Here is a 23,820-nt window from a genome sequence, read left to right as displayed (position 1 = left end):
GAAATGTACCTAATGTTTCTACGGGGATTTTCTGAGCTATTTATGCCTTTTAATTTGACAATTTCATTAGATAGCACCGGAATTTGTGACAAGGAAGATTTCTTTAACAAACTTATAGACGATCCTGTGTCAATAAGAAAACATAGCTTCTTCGAAGCATAACTAGATTGTAGATACATATGAGGTAAGGCTATCTTTTTGTTATGATTGTTTATTTCGTAGATAGATAAGTACTTAGGCTTAGTATTAAGATTTAGGCTAGATTTAGAAGATAGTAAATTACTTTTAGATTCAGTGTTTAAACTTAGGTTATAATTATTATTTAAGATAGATTTAGGTAATTCGTTATTATTAGATTTAGTATATAAGTTTGATGTAGAGTTAGAGTTTAAATTTTACGTTAGGCTTAGAAAGACTCAACTCTCTGAGCTGAGATGTAGATGTAGTAGCGTTGAGTCCTCTTGGTTCCTGAGGTGATTTAGTAGGTCTCAGATCCTCTTTGGGCATCTGAGCTGATTTAGAATGACTCAGGCCTCTTGGGTCCTGAGGGGATTTAGAAGGTCTGTTGAGTCTTCGACTCAACCGCTTCCCGGCGTGTGCGAGCGAGACAACGAAGCTATCGCTGTCGCGGGCAGCGGGCTGCCGCGGACAGCGGGCCACCGCGGCTCGCCTGCGCATCCGCGCGCCCCACCTCGACAGTCAGCTGTTACACGCCACGACATACGCCCGCACTCGCACTCTTAATTTTCTTATTGGTTGTTCGTACTCATATTTCTTATTTGTAACAGTCTGATATTTCATTATACTCATTTTAATACAGTCCACTAAGCATTTCATTTTATATATAAGGCTATCGACCCCAACATATGGTCCTTCTACCGTTACGTTGGACTATCGCGCGTCGTTAGAACAAAGAAAAATTCAAATCGACGGTTCTGCAAGTCATCGGGCTGTGAATTTTTCCAAGTTTGTCATCGTATCTGCATCAAGATAATCATCATCGTGCATCCAGTTCTTCGGTGTCTGCATTTGGACATCGTGAACATCGGCACGGCTGCAAATTAGCCGTCTTAGCCGTCTTCAACCCAACGGACATTCGAAGAATTTGAAATTGAACTTCATAACGGCTGCAAATATATAATACATCTTCAAAATTGTCGTCGTGCATCGAGAAACTTGAAGAATCTCCTCATCACCATCCTTATCAGTGGTTTGCGCAACAAAACTGTGAGATCGTTCCAATTTTTCCTTTTTTAACTTTAATCATCAACACCGTAGTAAAAATTTAATTTCATATAAATCATTTTCATCGCATTAGTATTATTGCACTTCATTCAAATCATTTTAACTTCGACCTTCATTGAATTTACTGTTTCATCTCTTCAAAATTAATTATTTTTTCTCATTATTTAGTTAATATTCATTTAGTGCCTATCATAGTCACTCGTCATAATTCATTTATCATCGTCATCTTCTTAAATCCCATTTAATTAATATTATTGTGTTAGTTCCTTTGTTTCTGTGATTTAAGGTTAGTTCTATGACTCATATTTTCTTCACAGTGACAAAGCAATTTGACATTTACCTAAACGCCTATAAAATTGTCAGAGCAATTCTCGCTTAAACAACTTAGTGCTATTGCATCATTGCAGTATATTTGCTATTATTTTTTCAAAAGGTACCAGATTTATTTTATAGCTTTTTTTCCTTCTACTTTTATCTTGCCTCCATCTTGCAATATCCATCTTCGTCATGGCTGATATTAAAAGCTTTATAAAGAAGCGAGCATCATTTAAAGCTAAGCTTACGCAATTTTCTTCTTACTTAAACATAGTTCAATCATGTGAAAAGTTAAGTGAGGTTCAACTCATTGAAATTGAACATCGCCTTAGTACATTTGAAAGTTTATATGAAAAATACGACATTTTACAGACGGAGTTGGAGGAAGCGGTGGATGACCCCAGCGAGCAATATACGGAACGGGAGGAGTTCGAGAAGCAGTACTACAGCTTGGTGGCTACTGCACGGCATCTCATTGGCATGGCTCGCAAGCATCTTTCGAGGGACGCCGCGTTCGGGGTGGAGTCTGGTACTTCTCATACACATAAACACACATCAGTTCGTTTACCCAAAATTGATTTACCCAAATTCTCTGGCAGTTATCATGATTGGTTAGAGTTTAGGGACACCTTTATTTCCATCATTCACAATAACGAAGGCATAGACAACATAAATAAATTGCACTATCTTCGTGCTTCTTTGAAGGGTAGCGCTTCTCTTATAATTGATAATCTAGACTTTAGGTCTGATAATTATGACGCTGCCTGGAAGTTGCTCTGTTCTAGGTACGACAACAAAAGACTGCTTGTCAATAACCACGTTCAAGCCATTTTTAGTGTACAAAATATCACTAAGGAGTCAAGTAAGTCATTACGTCATATAGTTGATACCACAAATAAAAACTTGAGAGCTTTGTTCACTCTTGGTCAGCCAGTTCAGCATTGGGACACTCTTATTATATATATCATGGTTAATAAGCTTGATCAGGTGACGAATCGCGAGTGGGAAGAGTACAGAAATTCCTTATCTGAGCCTCCAACACTAGATATTTTTATTAATTTCATCAGTAACAGAGCTGACTTGTTAGAGACCCTCGAGGAGTCTAGGTCGTTAAAATCTAAAACTGAACATCAACAGATGAACAATCACTCAAAGTCTAAAACCTTTTCTTTGACTTGTGAACCTTCTAGTTCTAAATCTGTATCGTGTCCCGTGTGCAAAGATAACCACTTCTTATTTCAATGCGAACAATTTAGAAATTTGTCAGTACAAGCCAAACTTAAAAAAGCTCAGAGTTCAAACGTTTGTTTAAATTGTCTTCGACCTGGTCACACTGCACAAAAATGTAAATTGGGTCATTGTAAATATTGTCCTGAAAAACACAATACTTTACTTCACACAGACAATGACTCTAATTCTAATCAAAACATAGTCTTATCAGCTAGTCATCATACTGCATCAAAGGTTGTATTACTATCCACAGCGCTCGTGGGGGTGACGGATGCTGAAGGCCGCCCTCATACTGCTCGAGTCTTGCTGGACAATGGAAGTACCGCAAACTTCGTATCTGAAGACTTCTGTCGGAAGCTACGTATCCCTACTTATTTTGTTGCATCTAGAGTTAAAGGCATAAACAATCAATCTTCTGATTGTTCACAGGGGTGTACACTCTCTTTAAATTCCCTTAATGAGGATTTTGAAGTTGAGTTAGATTGTCATGTCATAGCAAAAGTTTCGTCATCAGTTCCAAGTACATATATTGACACCCATAACATATGTTTACCCAGTAACATAGTTCTTGCCGACCCTCGCTTTTATACTCCATCTTCCATAGACATTTTGGTTGGTGCAGAAGTATTTTGGGGTATCATAGGCATGAATCGTATTTCTCTGGGTAAAAACATGCCTACATTACTAGAGTCAAAATTAGGCTGGCTCATAACAGGTGTTGTACATCAACCTAACAATTTTTCAAATAATTCTTCTTCTTTCATGCTCACAGATGACTTGCGGCTGGGCTTGAACCGCTTCTGGGAGCTGGATTCCATTTCATCAAAACACAAACTGACATACGAAGAGCGATCATGCGAACAGATTTTCGTAGAGACCACATATCGTGACACGGATGGACGGTTTGTCGTTAATATTCCCCTTAAAGAATCCCCTGATGTGTTAGGTGACTCATACTCAATGGCCAAGCGTCGCTTTCTTGCTCTTGAACGTCGTTTAGCCAAAGATTCATATTTAAAACAATTGTATGCAAATTTCATGGACGAATATATAGAGCTGGGCCATATGTCTGAGTATAGTCACTGTAACACAGCCTCCACATATCCAAATTACTTGCCTCATCATGGTGTGTTGAAGGAGTCAAAGTCTACAACCAAACTTAGAGTTGTTTTTGACGCTTCGGCTCGCACTACAACAGGTAAGTCCTTTAATCAAATTCAAATGGTTGGTTCTCCTCTACAAGACGACTTACTATCAATTTTACTCAGATTTCGTCAGCATAAGATTGTTGTAAGCGCAGACATTGAGAAAATGTATAGAGTCACTCGCGTGAACGACATACATAAACCCTTGCAAACGATTCTTTGGAGGGCAGAACCAACTCATCCCTTAAAAACTTTTACCTTAAACACGGTAACATATGGTACCGCTTCTGCCCCATTCTTAGCAACTAGGTGTCTTATGCAGCTTGCTCAGGAGTGTGATGATCCATCAACACGCTCTACCATAGAGCACGACTTCTATGTCGACGACTATTTGTCAGGTGGTTCATCTGTTACAGAAACGTTGGACAAGTGTCGGAATGTCATAGCTGTTCTTAAAACAGCAAAGTACAATCTGCGGAAATGGCAATCTAATTCTCAAGCTGTACTTTCTGCTATTTGCAAAGATCAGGTTAGTTCTGATTTAGTAAATCTTAGCGACCGTACCTGAGTGAGTTTGTGATCACTCTACCTCCTCTAAACGAGGTCAAAATACCCCGGTGGGTCACTTGTGAATCACTGGCGTCCTTACAGTTACATGTCTTCACTGATGCCTCTGAAAAGGCGTACGGTACATGTATATATGTTCGCAGTACATCAGTAAGCGGGGAGGTTCGTGTTCATCTTCTTACATCTAAAAGCAAGGTTGCTCCTGTCAAATCTACAACTATTCCCCGCCTCGAACTCTGTGCAGCATTATTAGGTTCACGTCTTTACCTAAAGGTTCGTCAGTCACTTACATTGAACTTTGACGACGTATACTTTTGGTGTGACTCTACCATAGTTTTGGGCTGGTTGGCTGCATCACCGACGCAGCTCAAGACTTTCGTTCGGCATAGAGTCTCCGAGATACAGGAAACTGCGGAGGGGAGGCCTTGGCGCTACGTACCTTCTCTTTCTAACCCCGCAGACCTCTCTTCGCGTGGACTCAGAGCGGACAAACTGTTATCGTCTTCGTTGTGGTGGTCAGGACCCCAATTCCTTCTCGAAGATACATCTTCCTGGCCTCAGTTTCCAGAACAAAATCGCCAAGTTTTAAATCTTCCTGAGATAGTTTCTTCACACCATATTGACATTCTTATTACAACTGAAAATATTATTAATTCATTATTTCCTAAATATTCTTCTAATTTTTATGCTTTACAACGTATGATGGCATATTTATTACGGTTTTGTAACAAATGTAGGAGAAGGTCTTCGGCTCACGGCCCACTCACATCTACAGAATTACAAAATTCATTACATTTTCTTTGTACATTGGCTCAACAGGAGTCGTTTCCTGAAGAGTATTTCTTACTGTCCACAGGCAAACAATTGCCTGCTAAAAATAAACTTCTTTCCTTATCTCCATTCTTTGACAGAAACTCTAACTTAATTCGTGTTGGAGGTAGGTTAAGTAATTCGTTCTATGACTATGATGTTAAACATCCTATTCTCTTGTCTAGCTCTCATGTAATTTGTAAATTAATATTCAATATGTACCACTCACGCCTTATGCATCCAGGACCTCAGCTATTACTTGCCACGATTCGTCACCACTATTTTCCGATTGGGGGCAAGAACTTGGCTAAAAAGGTTACACATCAATGCGTGAAATGTTGCAGGATCAAAGCAAGTACTATCCAACCTATGATGGGCAATCTTCCTGAGCAACGGTTACACCTTGAGTTTCCCTTCTTAGATTCAGGGGTCGACTATGCTGGACCTATCATGATAGCTGATCGTAAGGGACGAGGGTGTAGACTTGTTAAGAGTTTTATTTGTGTGTTTGTATGTCTAGCTACCAGAGCCATCCATCTCGAACTCGTATCGGACCTTACAAAGGAGGCTTTCTTGGCTGCCATGAACCGTTTTATTGCTCGTAGGGGAAAACCACGTAACATTTTCTCCGACAATGGCACAACGTTTGTCGGTGCTTTCAATGAGTTAGCTGACTTACTTTCACAGGACTTAAACTTTAGCACTATTGATCGAGGAATTAACTTTTCTTTTATTCCTGCGTATACTCCACACTTTGGCGGATTGTGGGAATCGGCTGTCAAATCGACAAAACACCATCTCAGAAGAGTTCTAGGTTTGACCAATTTAACCTTCGAAGAGATGGCAACATGCTTAATTCAAGTGGAGGCCATCTTGAATTCAAGGCCCTTAACTCCACTTTCCAACGACCCCTCAGACCTCACTCCTTTAACTCCAGCCCACTTCCTTATTGGACGCTCACTTATTTTGTTGCCTCATCCACAGATCGAGAGGGCCAACGTCAACCATTTACAACGGTTTCGCCGCATCGAGTTCCTGAAACAACACTTCTGGGCTCGTTTCTCTCAGGAATACATTGTGTGGCTGCAGGAGAGGACAAAATGGCGCCAATCTTCGGGAGAGCTGAAGGAAGGAACTCTCGTTGTCATTAAAGACAAAAGCTTACCGCCTTTACTCTGGCTTTTAGGACGCATCACACGAGTGCTTCCTGGCAGGGATGGCATATCAAGAGTCGCCGACATCCGCACTCGTAAGGGTGTCATTCGGCGAGCGTTCAACACCATCTGCCCTCTACCTGTCTCTGTTGAAGACTCTTCAACCGGGGGAGGATGTTGAGTCTTCGACTCAACCGCTTCCCGGCGTGTGCGAGCGAGACAACGAAGCTATCGCTGTCGCGGGCAGCGGGCTGCCGCGGACAGCGGGCCACCGCGGCTCGCCTGCGCATCCGCGCGCCCCACCTCGACAGTCAGCTGTTACACGCCACGACATACGCCCGCACTCGCACTCTTAATTTTCTTATTGGTTGTTCGTACTCATATTTCTTATTTGTAACAGTCTGATATTTCATTATACTCATTTTAATACAGTCCACTAAGCATTTCATTTTATATATAAGGCTATCGACCCCAACAGGTCTCAGATCCTCTTTGGGTATCTGAGCTGATTTAGAAAGACTCAGGCCTCTTGGGTCCTGAGAGGATTTAGAAGGTCTCAGATCCTCTTTGGGTATCTGAGCTGATTTAGAAAGACTCAGGCCTCTTGGGTCCTGAGGGGATTTAGAAGGTCTCAGATCTTCTTTGGGTATCTGAGCTGATTTAGAAAGACTCAGGCCTCTTGGGTCCTGAGGGGATTTAGAATTAGTAAAATGATAATTAGTATGCAACGTGTCTTTAGGATTTGAAACTGATTTCGGCCGACACGTTACCGAAATCTCTTTTAGTTTAAATTATCTTCATTATCGGCCGGTTCACACGAGTTATCAAATTCTCAAGCATGTACAGGTGCGCTATTGCGCGTCGGATTGTCACGTTTGACGAAGTCAGCGTTTTGACGGCGCTGCATATTATATTTACGTTTCCGACACTCATATATCGTGTGACCAATACCCTTACAATAATTGCACGATTTATTATAATTATTAGAATTAGAATGATTAGCATTAAATGAGTTAGAAGCATTATTAGAGTTAGAATGTGAATTAGGGTTAGAATTTACGTGAAATGAAGGTTGTGAATGTTTCTTATTTCTAAAACACTCGCTAGAATTGTGACCGATTTTATTACAAATGGTGCATTGTTTTTGCGGCCTTGATTGACTGCGAGATAGATTAAAGAGTTTCTCCTCATCAGTGGCGTACTGAACAGCATCACTGAGGGAACTTGGATTTCTGCACCTAACAATAGTTGAAATAGAATCGTTTAACCCTAATAAAAATGAATTTAATGCTACGTCCTCCATGGCAGCTATTCTGCCTGGTAGTTCGAGAGGATTTTTGCAGCTATATTGGATGTCTGATTGGTTTTTCGTAAGGATAGATTCAACGCGGAGGGCGTATTTTGTCACTTCCTCATTTGACTGCTGCCTACAATTTTGTAAATCAGATAATAAATGAGTGGCGTGCTTCTTTTCGCCGAAAGTGGATTTTAGAAATGTTTTTAGTTCTTCCCAATCAGAAAATATGAATTTACATAGTACTGAGCGTTGGTCACTGCTTGCCAGGCTCATTGCATTATCACAGTTCGTGAGGAATGCAGGCAGTGAATCAACGTCGCCATTGTAGGATTTGATGAATTTCGTAAGGAAGGACAGCGTGATTTTATCAGACATTTTCTCGGATTTTACTGACATACTAAAATATTTGTAATTAAATTTTAAATAAGATTAGGTTAGGCTGGACTACAAAATTTAGTATAATTAAAAAATAGATTTTACTTTAAGGTTGAATTAGAAATAGAACTTTTCTTAAAATTAGCACTTTGAATTAGAAATGCACAGAACACTCACATTAGCGCGAACATGAGCTTCATCGCGATGTCTGGCACGAAGATGATGTAGAAGATGTAGTAGAAGAAGATGAGGTGAGTTAGACCCGGAGCTGGAACGGTGGTGACTGCTGGAGCGGGCTCAAGCTGCTGGTCAGCTGAGGCTGACCGTCGTCCGATGTGTTGGAGCGGGCTCGAACTGCTGCTGGGTTGCGACTGACCGTCGTCCGATGTGTTGGAGCGGGCTCGAACTGCTGCTGGGTTGCGACTGACCGTCGTCCGGTGTGTTGGAGCGGGCTCAAGCTGCTGATGAGCTGAGGCTGACCGTCGTCCGGTGTGTTGGAGCGGGCTCAGACTGCTGATGAGCTGAGGCTGACCGTCGTCCAGTAGTTCTGACGCAGGCTTAACCTTAGGCCAAGTCTTAATGTCTATCAGGACACGGGTGTGGCCTTGATTCGGATACTAGCACCTATTAGACTTCTTGTCGTTAGGACTTTTGCTAGTATCCCACTTCTGACACCAATTGTTAGGCGGCACACCCTTTGTGTCTTTTAAAAAAAACTACGAGTACACACACACACTTTTTATTAGTTTAACAATTAGGCAGTCACATACACTTAGAATTTACAACGAATTGCTAATATATGGTCTCGCGACAGCGTCCAAAATCTAACTGACTAACATGAATTACAATATGGAATAAAGTAAATTTAATATGAGTAAATTGCATCATCGCATTACATTTCAGCGGAATAAACCTAAAAACCGTGAGAAAGTGAATAATGCTTGTACAGCAATTGCTGCATAGAATGGTGGGATATAACAGTACGTAAGCTAATAGATGTTGTTTCCGTGCATAGGTGCAGGACGCGGAGGATGAAGATCCTGGTGCCACTCAACCAGATGAAGCAGTTGATTTTGGTCGCGGGTTACCGCCACCGGCTCTAACTGCACGGCGGCCTGTTGATGATGGGCAACAACCATCCACGTCCAGGATTCAGAGGCATACAAGTGCTTCAGCCACTCCTGCCACTGAGATGTACCAAGAGCAGGAGCCTGCCGCAGAGTCTGTGCAATGGCTTTCCATGCCCCTGCTGGACTAACCAAACAAAAGGAGAAAAAGGAGTCCGAGGACGGTCTCCTGTCAGGAGTCGCCGTGAACTACCCGCAAACTACTAGAACTACCCGCTGAATGTTACTATATATGCCAGCGCGTACCGCTGCTCGGGTTCACTAGTCTGTCAGCCGTCATCGCGATCGGAGCTCTCAGTGTTTTGATTTTTAATTTTTAAAGTTTTTGTTAAGATTTAAATAAAACCGTTAGGACTTGTTTTTTGTCTTTTTTTTAAAAATACTCGCCTTCGGAATTCCCTAGAATACAATATTAGACGTAGACACACAAACACAAATAAGACAAAGAACACAACAATAAATCTAATACTACAGCACAAATAACACAAAGTGGAAGAATATAATAATGTTCTAATACGCTAAACTTAATGTCCAATAAATGGTTATATTTTTCTCGCACTTGATCGGGCATAGGTTCCCCGTCCCAACCACTTTTTCTTAAAAACTATGTATTACAAGTCCAAATTACTTAAAATTTCTAAGTTCAAATGTAATGCACTTTCTCTATTAATTCAAATCTAATTAATGCCTTTTTCTATTAGATTCTTCCAGAGTAAATGTAGTCGAAACTACTCACGATTTTTTCACGAAACACTCACTGATACGTCGCGATGTACTACGTCAGTGGCGCCCTCTGTGACCACGGCGTTCACCTTCCTGCTCGCCTCCCTCGCTTCGCCCCTCCGGTTGCTGCTGTCACCAGTAGTGCTGCACCACGCTCCACTGGATGTTCCCTGCACCAACCGGTTTGCCACCTCCAGCTCCTGGCACCTCTCACCTGGGACCCACTGAAGGCTGCTCTGGATAGCAATCCACTGTCCAGTATCGAAGCGTAGGATGGTAGTTTTTACCACCTCTGGAACCCGCCACAACACTCCCGACCAATCCGACTCCGAAGGACCATGAACGAAGGTCGACTTGGAGAGGGTGGATAATTTAAACACTTGGAAACTAATATTAAGCACGTATAATATAGTAAACCACAGTGCTTGCTGCTCACAACAAAAAAAAAAATCTCCAACATTTATACTATCCCGTGTAACGAAACCATAGCGCGATCTAAATCGATCCCAACGGCATCTATCGAGGTACCGTGTAAACTTTTACGTTTAATATTAATACGTCCTATAATTACGTAGACACTAATATTAATTAATTACTAAAATTATGGAATACGGACAAAGTAAAAGGTTACCGTGAAGCAGCCATGCGAACTCGAAATACAGCTGCAAACACTATTTCCTAACTGCCACAGCCCGCTTCTTTCGTGGTACAGCAGCAGCGACTATGGCGGGTGATACAAAAGCTGGAGATATTGCGACGTGCTTGACAGGGCCTTCTGGAGAATCAGCTATCGCAAAATAACATCTCGTGTGTTGAGAACCCGGCGCTTGGTACCGTCGGCACCCAGTAAAAACACCTCGCCTCGCTGAGTCCAGCAGTTGGAGTTGCCGAACTTCTCACGTGCCATCATGAAAGCGTCGTGCCGCGTCTTCGTCAGAAATTCTGATAGAGTGATGCTGGAACCCTTCAACTTCGTCTTCTCGAACCACATCTTATCTCGAACTTCCACGTCCCTTAACTTGAGGAGTATTGGTCGTGGTTTGCTTCCGTTGTTATTGCAGCCCGTCCTATGGCACCTCCGTACGGCAGCAACAGAGAAGTCTGCAAATTTTACGTGCTCCAGCATCACGCCAGCGACCACCTGGGCAGTATCCTCTTTAGACTGTTCGGTAACACCATGCAGGAGGAGTATTTTTCGGCGACCCCTCATCTCTAACGACTCAACGTCTCGAGCGAGTGCCTCCATTTGTCCTTGGAGGTAACTGAGGACTTCTGTTACCATCATCCTGAATGCTGCGAACTCTGCCGCCAAAGTAGCTGCTGAATTTGGGGAATGCTTCAACTCCGCCTCGAACTTGGACATGCGGTCATGAAAGCTTTTCATCATGTCGGACTTTGACCCCTGTAGAGCTTCCATGGTGATAATTGCTTTGTGGTTTTAAACTATTGAATGGATAACACAGAAACGGCAGGCAGTGAGTGTTAAATGTGTAATTTCATTTAAAACTTTGTGAATAAATACCATTGTTGCTAATTATTTAACACAGAGATCAAATTTCGCGACCACTCTCAGTGCTACCTCCGAGTAGCAGTGTAACATTCATAGATGTATAAACTAAAGCAAAAATACGTACAATTTTCACCACAACTTTTGTTGCGAGCTAAAGGGTTAACGGTATTATTCCGTGGCAAATAAAAGAGGTATATTGTAAAAGTAAAATACTGGGTCGTCTAAATTGCAAAATAAAAAGTAATAATTAACCAAATTCTTAAAACAAAACATTTTCAAATTAAATAAAGGTATGTTAATCAAAGATATGCAACGATGTATATATTACTGGCCAAACCACTGTTTACTGTTTAGACTAGGCCATACCAGTTTATCCTAGAGTGTGTATATTTATATCAGGATCAACTAGTTTGGTCTAGCCTAAACTGTTCTATCCTATCGGGCTTAGGACAAATTAGTTTGAACTAGGCTATACTAGTTAATTCTATCAAGTAAAGGAAGAAATAGTTTAGCCTAGGCAAAACTAGTTTATTCTGAAATCAGGTTTGGCAGGTAACATATACATAAACAATACAAAATAAACATAATTAGCCAATCCACATTTTCTGATTCTTTTTTATTTCAGTGCCATTTAGTCATCATCCAGGTTTGACTCATCAAGATCATCTGAGTTTTGCTGTTCCGAATTTCCGCAACATACATGAGAGTTGTAAAAACCATGGTTATGTTTAGATAGGGCTTCACTAGCACATAATCCAAGTAAAAGACCATACAAAGGTTTAGGAATGGGGATTAGTTCTTGGTAAGTCTGTGTAAAGTTATCGACGATTGCAATTTCTACAGGAGTTTTGATTTAGCTGGATCCGCAGCAGTGACCAAGTCAATTATTTAGAACATAAAAAAATTGTTGTCTTTATAACATTTGATTACAAGAAAGCATTTGATACTTTGCATAAAAACACACTTCTAAATGCGATGGAGGAGGGTGGCGTGGGAGAACCACTGAACCAATGGTTCAGAGGTTACCTCATGGGCCGGTCCTACCGTGTTAAGGTGGGGTGCTTCACTGAGCGACAGGATGCTGGTCAGCAGCGGGGTGCCGCAAGGATCGGGAGTTGGCCCAATTTGCTACCTCATGCACGTAAACAGCCTGTGCCGAGTGCTGCGACACTGTTCCGCATATATGTACGCAGACGATTTATGTGCGATACGGGCTGGCACTACCGTAAATCAAATCTTCCACACAACAGGACATTAATGCAGTAGTTAAATGGTCTCCCGACAATGGAATTGTTTTAAACTCAGAAAAAACTAAATGCCTAATCATTCGCTCACCACATGCACAGCTTATTGTTCCCTGAATAACTTGTTTGTGCATGAATACTTATGTATACATAATAACCTAACAAATTACCATTGTAAACCCATAGAAATTGATAAATCTGTAACATATCTCGGTATAAAAGTAGATCAAAGCTTCTCTTGGTCTCAACATATTGATTATGTTATAGCTGGTAAGTTAAGAATATTACTAAGTAAGTTCTACCACCTAAACTATAAGGTTCCTGTTAATACATTGAGGTGTCTTTATTTTTCTCTGTTGGAATCAGCGATGGATTATGCTCTCGACAGTTATGGCTTAACATTCAAAACCTACATAGATAAATTAGAATCATTACAATTAAGATTTATTAAACTACTAGCTGTTGCCCGCGACTTCGTCCGCGTGGTTAGTAAGAAGTTATAAGTTAGGATCTTTTAAAATCGGATTACTTTTAGAATCAACGTAACTTCCGTCCGTATTTGTAAGATTTACATTACAGCTCGGCTCCTATTAATTATGGTGTAATGATAGGTATTATATCCTTTAGCCTTCATCAATTAATACTTAACGACTTACGAAACTTAAACGATTTTTTTATATAGGACTATTCGTTTAAAGAAACTAACTCATCAGCTTTACAATAGTAGTATAAGTACATTATATCAATCTAGCTTTCCCTTCGAACTCCGAGCCGCCTTAAAGTCGATGATAATATTGCTGTCGTGAGCAGCAGCCGAAAATGTTAATGTCCTTTGTTTTCTGTTTGTTCTGTGTGACCGTAGGTCTCACTGCAATATGTGCGCCTTCTCAATCCAGCCGGGGCGACCCGCTTGTGGGAGACCGGCTGAACCGATTCGCTATTGCAGCAAAATCACAAATCACACATCCGGCTCAAAGGACCAATAAATGTAGCAGCACTATCACTTCTACACTTGAAATTGTATGTTTGTTATGTTGTGTTATGTTGTATGTTATGTTATGTTGTAAGGTTAAGCAATAAAACTGACCGCTCCCGTTGGCTGTGTTTATTGAACTAAAAAATACATGTTATAAAGTAATTGCGCACGGCCCGCGATGTCAGCAAAGTTACAAGTGTCGAGCTTGCTCGTACAAAAAATATAAAGACTTTTTAGAAAGAGTTTAATTTTAGAAAAATAAATTATTGTTGACACATAAAATGAAAAAAAAACGTGAAAAAAATGGAAAGGACCGATGAAAAATTCCAACTCACGATACGATGGTACGTACGACACGGTACGATGTCTCTTCCACCCTGTATATCGCACTCTTAGAATTACAACGACGCAAGTGCTAAATTTCATTAAAATCGGTAAAAAGTGCTTAACTATCGTATTAACTATCGTAAGGAACATTGACTCTTTTGTAATTGCCATAAATACCGCTAAATTGAGCGAGACTTGAAAACAACAACGACTGATTGGTCAGTTACTCGCGGGGAGCGGGACGAGTTTGTTGCTTCAAAGTGCTACAACGACTCTGAGGTAATTAGACCATTTTTTTTACTTTTTTAAGAGGAACATTGACTCAAGTGTATTTTATGTCATTAAACAAAAGAAAAATTCAAACATTTATACGAACAATGACGCTTTTTACAATTAGCTAATTGTTCTTCTAGAATATATATACATATTATTTTTTTAGGTTGAAACATAATGGAGTCACGGAGAGCTAAATTAGTGAGATTGGCTAACGATAATTGTGGTACTGAAGAGAATGTCTCTGTTAATCAAGCAGTATCAAAACAATCAGGTTCGAACATGCAAGAAGTTACGGATTCATTAATTTCATCTGATTCTGAGAAAGGTGACTTTTCCGGAACCAGTTCAGATGAATTTAGGCCATCGAATAACAGAGACAGTAGCAGTAGCGAAGACAGTAATTCGAGTAGTTCTTCCTCTTCTTCTTCTAGTTCGAAAGATGAACATGAAACCAATGTGTCTGCTCCTGAAGCATCTATTGCAACTCACGACTCAACGATTTCTGAGCCACCAGAACCAAAAAAGGCAAAAAAACGTACCAAAAATCCAAATACTTGGAAAAGAATACGTGCAAAGGAACTTAAAAATACCGGAAAAGAGTACCTTTCTGGGACAGGCAAGTGCATGAGTGGGAAAGCTATTCTTATTTAAGTGCAGAATTGTTTGTGCCAATCAATTTTCTGAAGAAGATAGACAAGCTATTTTTAACAATTATCGGGAATTAGGTAACTTACAGCGGCAAAGAGCGTGTCTATGTTCCTGCATTAAACCACTTAAAGTAGCATACAGACGTATCAAGGTTGACGTCCAGAATAATTAACCGGCAATGCCTAGAAACCCAAATACAGCATATTATTTTCTGATGAACGGAATAGAAAAAAGAGTATGTAAAATATTTCTGTTAAATACATTAGGCATTGATGAAAGAACTCTTCGCACTGTTATTCACGCCAAAAATTAAGACTTGGGTGCTGCTCCATAAGATAAAAGAGAAAAGTAAGACAATCTATAATAGATCATATCCAATCGATACCGAAAATTGAAAGCCATTATTTGAGAGCTAACACTAGCAGGGAATATATTGATGGCGGCTTATCGGTATCAGAAATGCACAGAAACTATGAGGTCTTAAGAAGGGAAAGTAATTTACCAACTGCACCATACGCTGCATATCTGTACATATTCAATACACAGTTTAATATTGGTTTCTTTATACCGAAGAAAGATCAGTGTGACGTTTGCGTTGGTTATAAAAACGCTCCCACGGAAGTGAAACCGCAACTTGAGGCCGAATATAAATCACACCTAGAAGAAAAAAGTTTAAGCCGTCTTGAAAAACAAAGACATATGAATAATAGTAATTTAGTTGTTGCCACTTATGATTTGCAAGCGGTATTGCCATGTCCTGTCGGAGACTTTTCAGCATTTTTTTACAAAACCCGACTAAATTGTTATAACTTTTTGACTTTATTGACTTTTAATTCTGGGATTTTGCTTGAACTGTATTAAGTCAAGTTTGATTGTTATCCTATTTCTTCTTGGTGTCTGTAATACAATACGTGTTGTTCACACACACTTTATCAATCTGTTCTTAAGAAGTGAAGACTTTTAATTGGCTGTCAGTCTCACAAACTGTTCTTATTATGTTTACTTTAGCTGCAAGTCCTCCATGATAAATAAATAAATAACTCTACGGTATATTTCTATTGTTATGCATGAATTAATATTCAGTAATTTATTTTTTAGTTATTCGACACTTTTAATTACCGATTTTTTTAGGTGACCGATGGGAAAAACGAACATACCACTTGTTATTTTTGGCATGAGTGTATGGGTCATAGGGGTGCCATTGACATCGGATCCTGCGTTTATAAGTATTTGGAAGAATTGGCTACAAAGCATCCTAATTGTGACCTTATTTTTTATTCCGATAATTGCTGTGGCCAGCAGAAAAACAAGTAAGTGACTCTGAAACTGCCTTACTTATTTAGTATTATTTTAAAAGTACTCCTTCTTAAATGACTTCTTTTTTTTTGAGGTATATTCTTACAATGTATTTTTTTGCTGTGTCGAAATTAAACATAAAATCTATAACGCATAAGTTTTTAATTCGCGGTCACACGGAAAACGAGGGCGATACCGCCCATTCTTTGATTGAAAAGTGCATTAAAAAGGTGAAGAAATCAAGTCCAATTTATGTTCCGGATCAATATGTCAATGTCATAAGAAAAACTAAAAACTCTGGGAACCCGTTTAAAGTGTTTGAAATGAATTTACGACAGCTTTTTTGATCTGAAAGTATTAGCAGAGAAGTTAAACATAAATTTATCTAAAAATGTTCATTAAATTAAGCGAATTAAAAGTGGTCCAATTTACAAAGAATAAGAATACCTTTGAATATAAACTATCGTATAAAACTGAAAACATCTTGCAAGCTAATATAATAGTACAAAGAAATTTACGCACTAGCAGACCGACTAGATCGATTGATGAGATACACCTTAAACCGGCATAATATAATTCTAAAATACCAATATCTGGATTCAAGAAACAAGACACACATATTGCAATTAATGGAAAAGAATATAGTACCTCATTACTATGCAGAATATTACAGGAACCTGTAGGTTATCATTTAATTTTTTAATTTAATTCTTATGACATTTTTTAGTTTTTTTATACTTTTACTATTTAATACGCAGAGCGCAGCAAAGCGTTCATTTGCAATTACATAAGTTAAACGTGGTATGGTATAGTAAACATAAGATAAAAGTGATTTTTTAGAGGACAACATAACATAATCTTTAAAGATTATGTTATTTTGTAACATTATATAATCTCAAATTATTATGTTATTTTGTATTAAAATACAAATAAGGTTTATATTAAGGGTTTATATTGTATTTTTTATTCAGAAGACTGCCTATAAATGACTGCTTAATAAACGTTGATTACTTTAAACTGTGTTTCATTTGTTTTTTCAAAAAAGTAGCACCTATTTATCATCTTTCCTTTATAACTCGGAACTTAATGATTTCTGTTTGCCAGTTTCAAGTTTTACTCTTACTTTGAATTATATATTTTCCTTTTTTGGGCATATTATTTAAATAATAATAAATATAATTTGATAAATGTTGTACCTTTACGTCATTTTTCGTCCTTTCCCAAATAATTTTTTATCCTTTTACAAATAATTTAAAGGTACAATGACTTAACTGTTGCTGCCCTGTATTTTGAAAATCATGTAAAAATAACACTACAAAATACTTAGACATTATATTTAACTAATATCAAAGTAAAAATAACCAAGTACCCGTATAATGTTACCTTTTAATAAATATTGTGGATAAAAAAAAGTTGTTGAGTAAAATGTAAATTAAAAGTTTCAAATGCATTTTTCTCGATCGTATGGTATTTGCCACTTACGTCATTGTAATTTTAAGGGTGCGATATTAATAGAAAATCATGTGTCTGGAAGGAAAGCTAGAGTATTGCTGTTTAGTGAGTCTTTTTTTGGTCTGTGGCAACACCGTTGACAAGACGTCAACAAAACTTCTGCCAACTAATTAATTTTAATTTATTGTAATTTTTGTATTTTGTTAAGTTTAAATACCAATTTCATACACAAAATATATTAAGAATAGGTCGGGCAGTGTTATTTAGTCGTGATTTGATCCGCTTTAGTTAATAAAGTGTTTTAAAGTTGTGACGAGTTTCGCTGTCAAACCAAGTTAAACTGTAACGATCATTGTAAAGTGCATTGTCATCATAAAGTTGTGTGTAATTGTTGAATATTATTTGTATCATCACTGATCGAGTATTATTTGCAGCTAAATTGCTAGTACACTTGCACTCCCTCGTTGCATATGCTCATAGAATCTTGATAAAACTTCTTTCTGAGTTGGCACTTGTCCCTTTTATTATTTGAAATGGACAGAGTGATGACCAGAAGGGGCGCTGCTCGCATGGAGGAATCCAAACTCCAACTCAATTTACAGGAATTAAATAAATATAAGATTTGCAAAGAGAACAATATGACAATGAGAAGGAAGTACTACAAATTTTGAATATTAATAGTAAGCTCAAAGGTGAGATGGCAGAGCTTCATTGTCAGTTAGTATATGTCACCGAAGAAAGGGACAAACTTAAGCTATTAGTTGATCAGTTTCACCAGTGCAGCGAGGAGTTTGATTTCACCCTCAGGAACAACGCTGAACTGAAAAGTAGGTTGAGTGTTGCTCAGGAAACCATCCTCGCGTTGGACACAGCCAGCCAGAGGACTCAGACGGAGCACAAACGTCCTTTGTTTGATAAACTGGTTGGTTCGACTCCGTCTGCTAGCTCACTTTTGGGTAGCAATGACTTTAGTAGTTGTAAACAAAATGAAATTATTGATTTAACTTGTGATAACAGATTAACATCACAGTCACACATAATACAAAAAAAATGTAGCAGAAACAAGTTAAAGAATTATATAAAAATTAAAAAAGTGATAAAGAAAACACAAAATCTTATTAAAAAAATTAAAAACCATTTTAATAATAATTTCAGAAAAATAAACAAATGTAATCTTATTAAAACAAATTATAAGAACACCAAAATAAAATATGAGGCTGATATACAACACCTTCAGTCAGAGATTTTCCGTTTACAGGATTCCTTAAGTACTATTTCAGAAAAATATACTATGTCACAAAAGAAAATAGGGGAATACATACTGGCAATGAATGGCCTGGTAGACTTTTGTAGTGAAAATGAGAGGATGTATAACTCCCTCGTAAACAGTCAAACATCCGACTGTAAAGCTGGTCAGCCAGACCGTTCACAGCCAGCTATATCTCTGGAGCGTTTAACACCCAACACTTATCCTGTGGAGATGTGTAACAGTCTCCCCAGTACTTCCTTCGTCACACAAATTAATTGTAATAATAATAAATCTACAAATAAAAACAACAAAATAATGATGTTCTGTGATGATATTGGACAAAACATCTCTCATAAGCTGTATGAACATTTAGGTGCTCAGGTGATCAATTGTTGCATGCCTGCAGCAGATTATAAACAAATTATGAATAAGATAATAACGGACAACTATAATCCATCTACTGCTATTATTGTACTAATTGGGAGAAGGGGTAACACTAGTGTAAATATGATAATGAAATATTTTGATAGTGTTATTAAATTGAATGTGGCTAAACGCGCTGCTCCTATTGAGCATATAGATTGATGGCGAGGCGATTCTTTACTCGGACACTGCCAAAAACTTAGGGGTGTTAATCGATTCACACCTCTCATGGCGTGATCAGATGAACGAGGTAAGTCGCAAGGTCCACTTTTCCCTTCACTCTCTACGTTGCCTGCAAACTTTCCTTCCCTGCAAGACCAAAATTGTATTAGCCCAATCCTTGGTTCAACCCATCATCGACTATGCCGATGCCTGTTACTTGGATGTCACCGAGGAGCTACTTAATAAGCTTGAGAAGTTGCAAAATTTGTGTATCCGTTTTGTCTTTGGGCTAAGAAAATATGATCACATCTCTCAGTTTCGCAAAGAACTCAAGTGGCTTCCGATTCGCCTTCGCAGGAACACTCGTATCCTATGTCTCCTATATAATGTCCTTCACAATCCACTATATCCTTCCTTCTTGCGTGATCGCTTTTCCTATTTCCGCCCTCCGGATGCCTGTTGCTGATCACATCTTAAATCCAATCTCAAAATTCAACCCCACTCCACTGACTTCTACTCCTTCTCCTGCTCCGTTCATGCAGCGAGACTGTGAAATGCGCTGCCGCCTATCATTCGTGACTCCAAATCTGTCGGTCTATTTAAACATCGTGTTAAAGAACACTATCTTGCGTCTGTAAGATAGTCTAATGTCCTTGTCCATGTAACTTTATTTATAAAATATATGTATATATTTATATAAGTATGTATTTTTTTATATAGTTGTATTTTATTGTCCTATATTTGTTTACACACTGTGTCTATGTTTCTTTTTCCTATCTCCTGTCGCAGGTCTGCTGGCAGAAATTTCTTAAGAAATAAGCAGTACCTTTGTACCTAATGTATTCTAACTTTTCTATTTCTTTCTGTATGTTGTGTGTACATAAATAAATAAATATTTTGGGATTCCGAAGGAATTTTACTGGCAGATTTTAAAGAACGCATCACAACTGCAACGGGCAAGCACTACGCTCCCTTCCTGCATCAATTGCGAGATGCTATCAAAAAAGAACGTCGAGGGAAACTGTCGCGAGGAGTGTTGCTGCTTCATGACAAAGCGCCGGTCCACACATCAGGTGTTTCCAAGGCTGCCATCAAATAATGAAGTTTCACTGAGCTCGACCATCCACTTTATAGTCTCGACTTGGCCCCAAGAGATTATTATTTATTTTTAAAATTGAAATTCGACTTGCGAGGAGATAGTTAGAAAAAAGTTTAACACGGATGAAGAGGTGAAGCCCGCGGTTTTGGCACACTTTGGAGATAAAATTTCAGACTATTTTTTAAAGGAATTGAAATGTTAATAAAGCGATGCGAAAAGTGTTTTGAAATTAAGGGGGATGATTTATCCTTCATTTTATAGTTCAGGCCGGAAACTTTTGGACCTTACTACGTGAAAGGGCGTAATAGTTCGATATGTAGCGGGTTTTAGCGAGTAAGAAACAAAAATTGTAACCATAGCAACTGTCAGAATGCCGTTGTTATTGTCATTACATTTCGAAATTACAACTAAAATAATTTGTGGAGTAGATTATTATATTAATAATGTCTATCAAAATCTTATATGAATAACGAAACATAAAAAAGATTAATTGTGAGTCGACAAAATATATCCGCAACATTCAGGCTCTGGATTAATTTTGTTAAATTCCAATGGTAGTGACAAACAAACCGCTGTCGCCATCTTTACTGTTGACTTTTCTCAAAAATATAGCTCAAATGACATTTTGTTTCGCATAGTGATTTATTTCTCATTAATAATTCGGTTGATGTAGATAATTATTTTATTTATTTATGAGAAAACAAACGGTCACACAGTTACCATAAAATAAAGTTACACATTAACATAAACAGACCTATAGTTTCCTTAAAGTTACAATATATCTTAGCAAGAACAGCTTAAAATTATAACAAGACCAACAAAAATGATAGGAGATTCCGAGAAGTACCGGAGAAGATGATGATAATAATATGGTTAAACCATTAATTAGTTTAACCATGTCATCATCATCATTTATTACATTCATCAGTCGAAAGCTTTTTTAATACAATTTAATGTACAACAGAAAATATCAGACAGTCTATCACTATCATTATAAAATTTACATGTACGCCTTATGAACATGTTTTTACATTAGGATGTTTTACATTTGGGGATACAGAATAATTATTTTTTACCACATCTACGCTCATGTCCTCGGGGGCACTCTAAGTGATATGTTATGCAGAAGCAAGGGGACGTCCAAAACGTTATTGATTATTTTGTATAATAAGACCACGTCTATGCAATCTCGACGCACTTCCAGAGTTTTGAAGTTATGATATTTTAACCCTTATGTGAGTGACGAGGTACCCGGGTACCTTTAGCATTTTCAAATTTAACGAAAAGTATGTTTTACGCTCTTTAGCTGTGATTTCCTGAGAGCTCTTAACTATTTATCCTTCCTTATATATACATATTATAAAACAAAGTCCCCCGCCGCGTCTGTCTGTCTGTCTGTCTGTTCGCGATAAACTAGAAAAGTACTGAACGGATTTTTATGCGGTTTTCAACAATAGATAGAGCAATTCTTGAGGAAGGTTTTAGTGTATAATAAGTTTAGGTTTTGTGTAAACTGACGATATTACATCGATATTAGTTAAACATGTCGGAAAAAATTAAGCCATTCGAGAGCTTTCATCGCGAACGCTGCCAAAACCTTTTGAGTTACAACAAAACAATGTATGGCGGGTTTGTACCTCTTTAATAGATCTACAAAAAAATCCGCGGTGGTATATGTCTATCTTCCAAGGATAACCCACAATAACCATTTTTATGTGTTTTCTTAATACAGTAAAATTATGGGTTATTTACGAACCTATTTTTAACAATACAGTATTAATCCTTATCCAAATAAATAAAAAAAAACGTTAGATATATTATGCATGTAATATAGAACAAAATTGCCTTTTACACTACACCAAAAAAGTTAATAGGTAATGAGTTATCGTAATATTAAAATCTCCGCGCGAGAAATTAAAAATCGATGAAACGTAGCGAAGATATCGTTGGCATCTATATACTAATTGTACTATATATATACTAATTACTATGTATATACTATGTATGTACTATGTATATACTAATTGTTTGTTTGATTGTTTGTTTGTTTGTTTGAACGCGCTAATCTCAGGAACTACTGGTTCAAATTGAAAAAATATTTTTGTGTTGAATAGACCATTAATCGAGGAAGGTTTTAGGTATTATATATCATCACGCTGCCACCAATAGGAGCGAAGAAAAAGTCATAACTTATATCTTCTAACCACGCAGACGAAGTCGCGGGCAACAGCTAGTATTATAATATAAATGTGAAACTCACACCGTTATCCACAGCATATACAATTCATATGATTTTTTTTACTAATGAACAATCTATGCGAGTGAGACTACAAACTGTTTAAATAACTATAAATCGGAATCCTTAAGTTTCTTTAACAAGGCAGAGCGAAATCTATTTGCTGACACTGAGAATGAATCTAAATCCGTAGTTTTTGAACAAAAATCATTATAGTTTTTGCACAAGCGACGCAGAGGCGCTCGCAAGCCCGCATTCGTACGGCAATGGGACACAGCAAAAAGCGGACGCGCGCGTACCTCTCGTCCAAGTTCTTGGGACATAGTAGCATATTTTATTAGTAATCTCAGAGCAGTTACACCTGTTATAACATACGTCAAAAAGAAACATAATCTCTAGATATAAACGTCTAGACTTCAGGCTCATTAAATTGTATTTATTAAGTAGATTTTTATAGGTTGGGAAATTGAGGGAGCACCTATAATGCATCGATCTGAGGAATTTGCGTTGCACCTTCTCTAGCATTTCCATATATTTATTATAAAAAGGGTTCCACACCACTACTGCATATTCAAGTTGAGATCTAACTAGTGCTTTATAGAGATGAGTATAAGTACTTGCACGTTTAAATTCAGTAGCAGATTTTCGCTAAACGTGATGCTGGTAATATGAGTGCAACTTTCATTACTGTCTTCAGGGGGTAGCCATTCATTCAAGTTAAGGTTTGAGGGTTCATAAACTGATTGAAAAAAGTCCATGAACATATTACAGATCTCATCCGGATTACTGGATGTCCGGGATTTAAAAAACATAGTGGAGGGAATGCCGACATTACCTTTGCGACTATTGACATAGCTCCATAAGTACTTTACGTTCTTTTTAACATTGATCTCAACAGAATTTAGGTAGTCGGCGTAGTTTGACTTGCATACGG

At 38.2% G+C, this 23,820-nt stretch overlaps 2 protein-coding genes across 5 annotated transcripts; one reads left to right on the top strand and one right to left on the bottom strand.

Moving 5' to 3' along the window:
- Positions 1-549: 549 nt before the first annotated feature.
- Positions 550-6,951, top strand: LOC113507515. Of its 4 annotated transcripts, none has more exons than XM_026890368.1 (2): positions 550-2,422; positions 3,044-6,951. In XM_026890368.1, exons 1-2 carry the CDS (start codon positions 1,753-1,755, stop codon positions 4,501-4,503), a joined length of 2,130 nt encoding a protein of 709 aa, XP_026746169.1. In that variant the 5' UTR covers positions 550-1,752; the 3' UTR covers positions 4,504-6,951. The 4 variants fall into 4 exon arrangements, with proteins under 4 accessions (XP_026746169.1, XP_026746171.1, XP_026746172.1 ...); XM_026890370.1 differs by having other exon boundaries at positions 554-3,692; positions 4,352-4,427; XM_026890371.1 differs by having other exon boundaries at positions 557-2,079; positions 6,297-6,949.
- A 3,656-nt stretch (positions 6,952-10,607) lies between these two features.
- Positions 10,608-11,319, bottom strand: LOC113507514. Its single transcript, XM_026890367.1, has one exon. It carries the CDS (start codon positions 11,271-11,273, stop codon positions 10,776-10,778), a length of 498 nt encoding a protein of 165 aa, XP_026746168.1. The 5' UTR covers positions 11,274-11,319; the 3' UTR covers positions 10,608-10,775.
- Positions 11,320-23,820: the final 12,501 nt, after the last annotated feature.

The sequence above is a fragment of the Trichoplusia ni genome, unplaced genomic scaffold (genome assembly GCF_003590095.1).
Source record: "Trichoplusia ni isolate ovarian cell line Hi5 unplaced genomic scaffold, tn1 tig00002286, whole genome shotgun sequence".
NCBI lineage: Eukaryota > Metazoa > Arthropoda > Insecta > Lepidoptera > Noctuidae > Trichoplusia > Trichoplusia ni.
The sequence above is the reverse complement of the archived record's forward strand: the minus strand, read 5'-3'. Positions and strand labels throughout refer to the sequence as shown.

Excerpts from the sequence above, each read along its gene's own strand:
- LOC113507515 (XM_026890368.1), top strand. The coding sequence starts at position 1,753 with ATGGCTGATATTAAAAGCTTTATAAAGAAGCGAGCATCATTTAAAGCT. Across the intron at positions 2,423-3,043 it reads AAATATCACTAAGGAGTCAA|CGCTCGTGGGGGTGACGGAT; the intron begins GTAAGTCATTAC and ends TACTATCCACAG.
- LOC113507514 (XM_026890367.1), bottom strand. The coding sequence starts at position 11,273 with ATGATGGTAACAGAAGTCCTCAGTTACCTCCAAGGACAAATGGAGGCA.